Source organism: Penaeus chinensis, unplaced genomic scaffold (genome assembly GCF_019202785.1).
Source record: "Penaeus chinensis breed Huanghai No. 1 unplaced genomic scaffold, ASM1920278v2 CTG_2163, whole genome shotgun sequence".
Taxonomy (NCBI): domain Eukaryota; kingdom Metazoa; phylum Arthropoda; class Malacostraca; order Decapoda; family Penaeidae; genus Penaeus; species Penaeus chinensis.
The window spans coordinates 32,501-37,500 of record NW_025918069.1 but is presented as its reverse complement, the minus strand read 5'-3'; the positions used below and the strand labels follow the sequence as shown (position 1 = coordinate 37,500).

Below are 5,000 nucleotides of genomic sequence, written 5' to 3'. Positions count from 1 at the left end.
TGGCGTTCGTGGTGCCCAGACTCAGCAATAACCTGCGGGCGACAATTACAACCTATCGCGCCTGAGCGGGGAGCGAACCGCCGAGCGCTCCGAGGAGAGGTCGATAAGTTACCACTAACCTAGCCCGGAGGCTCAAAGTGAGGGAACTGACGCTGGAAAAGTGCTTGCTCAATAAATTTTGGGCGCTACATACATACATTGCGATTTGCTCAGCCAATCATGAGGCCGCAAATACCATGAAGTAATAGTGAAGACTGAAGCTATATTCTCTCTGATTGGCTAGAGAGAATTACACCATATTTTCTAAAGATTTGGTAATACTAGAGTGCAATCTTTAAACCCCATTTAAAGTAACATAGAAGTTAACTTACTCGGAAAAGGATTAAGCACATTTTAATAATCATGATAATGATAAAGATGATGATGACAAAAAGAACAACAACAATAATGATAATAAAATAATCCTCATCATGATAAGATGATAGTAATAGTAACCAATGATGATAATCCAATCATAATAATGATGTCAATATTATGGATAATGATGACTGTAATATTATTTATGTTACTATCGATAATAATAATGATAGTAACAATATTTGAAGCAATATAATTGATAATGATTATGATTAATATCAATAATAATTATGATAATATGGATAACAATAATAAAAATATATCAGTTATAATAATGCTGATAATAATAAGGATACTGGTGATAAGAAATATTAGTAATGATAAGAATAAAGATGTAATAATAAACATTTTGATAATAATAACTTCAATGTTGATAATAATAATAATAATAATAAAACAAAATAATAATAATAACATTTCTAATAATAACGATATTAACAATGACATTAACAAATATAACAATAAGACTTATTATAATAAAACTAATAATAAAAACAGTAATATTACAGATAATGCTAATACAATGATAACAATATTTATGATAATTATAATTATAATGATAGCTACCATGGTAATGATCATGTTAAAAATCATAGTAATGATCGTGGAATGGTCATGGTGATGATTATGGCAATACTGATGGTAATGATGATGATATTGGCAATAATGATAATAATGATAATGGTTTAGATGATAATGATAATAAAACAGGTAATAATGATCGCTTGTATTTATAGCATTTTAATGTAAAGTAATTAATCTAATCTCTACTGTAAAGTATTTTTTTATGATAGTTCATATGTTTGAAGCATTTCTCATTATTCCGAACTCCCTTATTGCCATTCAGGGAGCAGGACACTTTCGGCCTTCTCGGATTTCTTTCCAAGGAACAACTAAATATGTTAAGGAGGGAAATAAAGATGAATTAGGAAATCATATACATTTTTTGGTAGGCGTAAATTCTATTAAAATGTTTTCTTATTAATGTGCCCGCAAACTTCATAGTCCTAATATTTTACGTATAGCTTTCAAAGGAATTTTTTTTTGTTTTGTTGTTGTTCCTAATAGCAGTGTTCTTATTTATAACAGTAATTATTATTGTAGTATAATTATTACTTATATAATGAAACCCTCATGATAATGATAACATTAATCATAAAGATAACATTGATCATAATAATAATATTCATCAGAATAATAACATTGATTAAATAATGATAACATTAATGATAATGATATGTTTATATACACACATATATATATATATATATATATATATATATATATATATATATATATATATATATATATATATATATATATATATATGACACAAAGACAAACACAGTAACGTGTACACAAAGATGAAAGGAAAACCGTGGCGGTTTTCCTTTCATATATATATATATATATATATATATATATATATATATATATATATATATATATATATATATATATATATATATATATATATATATGTATATATATATATATATATATATATATATATATATATATATATATATATATATATATATATATGTATATATATATATATATATATATATATATATATATATATATATATATATATATATATATATATATATATATATATGCGTGTGTATGTGTGTCTATATATCTATCTACCTATATATCTATATATCTATCTATCCATCTCTCGCTCTATATATATTCATATATGTAATATATATTCATATATGTATGTATGTATACATATGTGTATATAAAGACAGATATAGATATGGTCATTAAAACGAAATACTTCGTATGTCATTTTCATATAGAATACAATAATTTTCTTCTTTTAATTACAATATTGAGGATCATAGTAGAAGCTAAAACCGTATTTTCACAAAATCAAAAAGTCTCCAAAATCAGTTACCATATCGAAGAGGCAGAGGAGCCGCCATGTCTTATGACATTCTTGTTTAGTGATAGCATACATAATTTTACTTGAACAAAAACTCCATGGAAAATTAAATAAGCATAACGCATAAAAGTTTATTTTCCTCGAAAGAACTACATATTGAAAATGTTATGTACAGCATAAATCAGTAAAAGTGTTCCTAAAAACTTGGGACTATTACTCACCAACAGTATCAAGTTTTTCTTTGTATGTAATATTATATGGATCACAAGAGTAATTTCATGTGAGGTCTTATTGCAAATATTACAGGAGTATGGTTACTTCATCGCATGTACTCCTATATGTCTCACGTGGGAGAATGTCCTGTTCCAAGGATTACAACTCTATTGCTTCTCACTTGTATGTACTCTAATGTCACACTAATAGCCTTTTCAGAGAGAACGCCCTATTGTAAATATAACATCTATATGACATTTTTTTTATTTTTTTTTTTATTAACTCTCATACGCTCATATGTATCACTAAATTGCTTCTCTGTGAGCTCTTTTAGCAAATGTCACAGCTGGATGCTTCTCCTTTGTATGTACTCTCTTATGACAGCTATATGGCTTCTCTTTTGTATGTACTTTGACATGCCTTACTAATAGATTTTTCAGAGAGGATATCTTATTGCAAATATCACTTCTATATAACATTTCCTTTATAGGACTTTTCATATCTATAACTGTATAAATTTTCTATGAGAAGTTTTCAAAGGAAATGCTGTATGGCTTTTCGTTTGTGCTGACTCAAATGAATTTACCACATTTGTACGACTTCTTTTGTTATGTACTCTCCCGTGTATTACTAAATTTCCTTTGAATGTGAAGGGAATGCTGCGAATTTCTCATCTGAATGGCTTCTATTTTGTTTGTACTTTCGTGTTCCACTAGGGAACTATTCCTGGAGCTTTTTTCTGAAATCTCACACATGAATGACTTGTCCTTTTTAAGTACTCTTTTTGTGTATTACAGTATCATTTCTTGACGGAAGCTGTATAAATTCTCCTTTACATGTACTCTCATGTGCTGCTTTAGGTCTTATTTTTTTCCGAGAAGGCTTTTCTGAAAATCGCAGTTTTATGGCTTCTCCTTTTGTATGTACTTTCGTATGTCTAAGTAGATTATTTCTTCATGGAGAAGCCTTGTTGAAAATATCCTAGCTGAAAGGCTTCTCCTTTATATGTACTCCCATGTGCCTTACTAGTTTACCTTTCACAGAGAAGGCCTTGCTGCAAATTTCACAGCTGAATGGCTTCTCCCATGTATGTACTCTCATATGCTCTACTAAATGACCTTTCTCAGAAAAGGCCTTGCTGCAAATCTCACAGCTGAATGGCTTCTCCTTTGTATGCACTCTCAAGTGCCTTACCAGTTTACCTCTCTCAGAGAAGGCCTTGCTGCAAATCTCACAGATGAATGGCTTCTCCTTTGTATGTATTCTCATGTGCCTTACTTGTTTATCTTTCAAAGAAAAGGCCTTATTGCAAATCTTACAGCTGAACGGCTTCTTCTTTGTATGTACTCCCATGTGCCCTACTAGTTTACCTTTCACAGAAAAGGCCTTGCTGCAAATCTCACAGCTGAATGGCTTCTCCTTTGTATGTACTCTCGTGTGCTTTACTAGATTACCTTTCTCAGAGAAGGCCTTACTACAAATCTCACAGCTGAATGGCTTCTCCTTTGTATGTACTCTCATATGCTTTACTAGAGTACCTTTCTCAGAGAAGGTCTTGCTGCAAATCTCACAGGTGAACGGCTTCTCCTTTGTATGTACTCTCATGTGCCTAACTAGTTTACTTTTCACAGAGAAGGATTTGCTGCAAATCTCACAGCTGAATGGTTTCTCCTTAGTATGCACTCTCATGTGCTCTACTAGATGACCTTTCTCAGAGAAGGCCTTGCTGCAAATCTCACAGCTGAATGGCTTCTCCTTTGTATGTACTCTCATGTGCCTTACTAGTTTACTTTTCACAGAGAAGGCTTTGCTGCAAATCTCACAGCTGAACAGCTTCTCCTTTGTATGTACTCTCATGTTGTTTACTACCTTTCTTTTCTGAGAGAAAGCCTTTGTGTGAACTCTCATATTAAAGTTATTTCTCTTTTGAGATATTTTTTTGCCATATAGTTCACATACAAAACTTTTCAATGTAACTCCCTCTTTTGAGTGTGTATCCTGTTTAAGACTTTCATTATGCATCGCCTGATCCCCATCTGATGAAATCTTATTCAGACAATTCTCAGCCATCAATGGCGTTCTTAACAACATACCATTACGATCCTGAACCAACTTACACGTGTTCTTCGTATTTGATTTATGTTTTAGTTCATCGAGATTATGAAAGTAGAGACATTTATGTTTCACTTTTTCGTAGTTCACCTCATCTATCTCTTTATCTGCATAATCAAACGGTTCTTCTTTAATTTCAATACAAGTATCCTTGGAAATATCTTCGCTGAGCTCTTCTTTGATCCTGACTCCTGTGCCATATATTTCCTCATCAGTGAGTGGGGCCAAAGGCATCCAATCAGTGAGGATACTCATCGTCATCCTGTGAATGGAACGTATGCTAAGTAATAAACTATCAAATAATGCTGATAATGAATGTGATCATCAACGATTTTATATTACTTATTATAACAATAACTAT

The 5,000-nt window shown here is 31.1% G+C and overlaps 1 protein-coding gene across 1 annotated transcript in view; it reads right to left on the bottom strand.

Annotated features, from left to right (window-relative positions):
- Positions 1 to 2,517: 2,517 nt before the first annotated feature.
- The window catches only part of LOC125024665 (zinc finger protein OZF-like), a 9,884-nt gene continuing 7,401 nt past the window's right edge, over positions 2,518 to 5,000 (bottom strand). The window contains exon 2 of the mRNA XM_047612462.1: positions 2,518 to 4,901. Coding sequence (XP_047468418.1) covers positions 3,509 to 4,900 — 1,392 coding nt within the window. The 5' untranslated portion in view covers position 4,901 and the 3' untranslated portion in view covers positions 2,518 to 3,508. The remainder of the gene's footprint in view (positions 4,902 to 5,000) is intronic.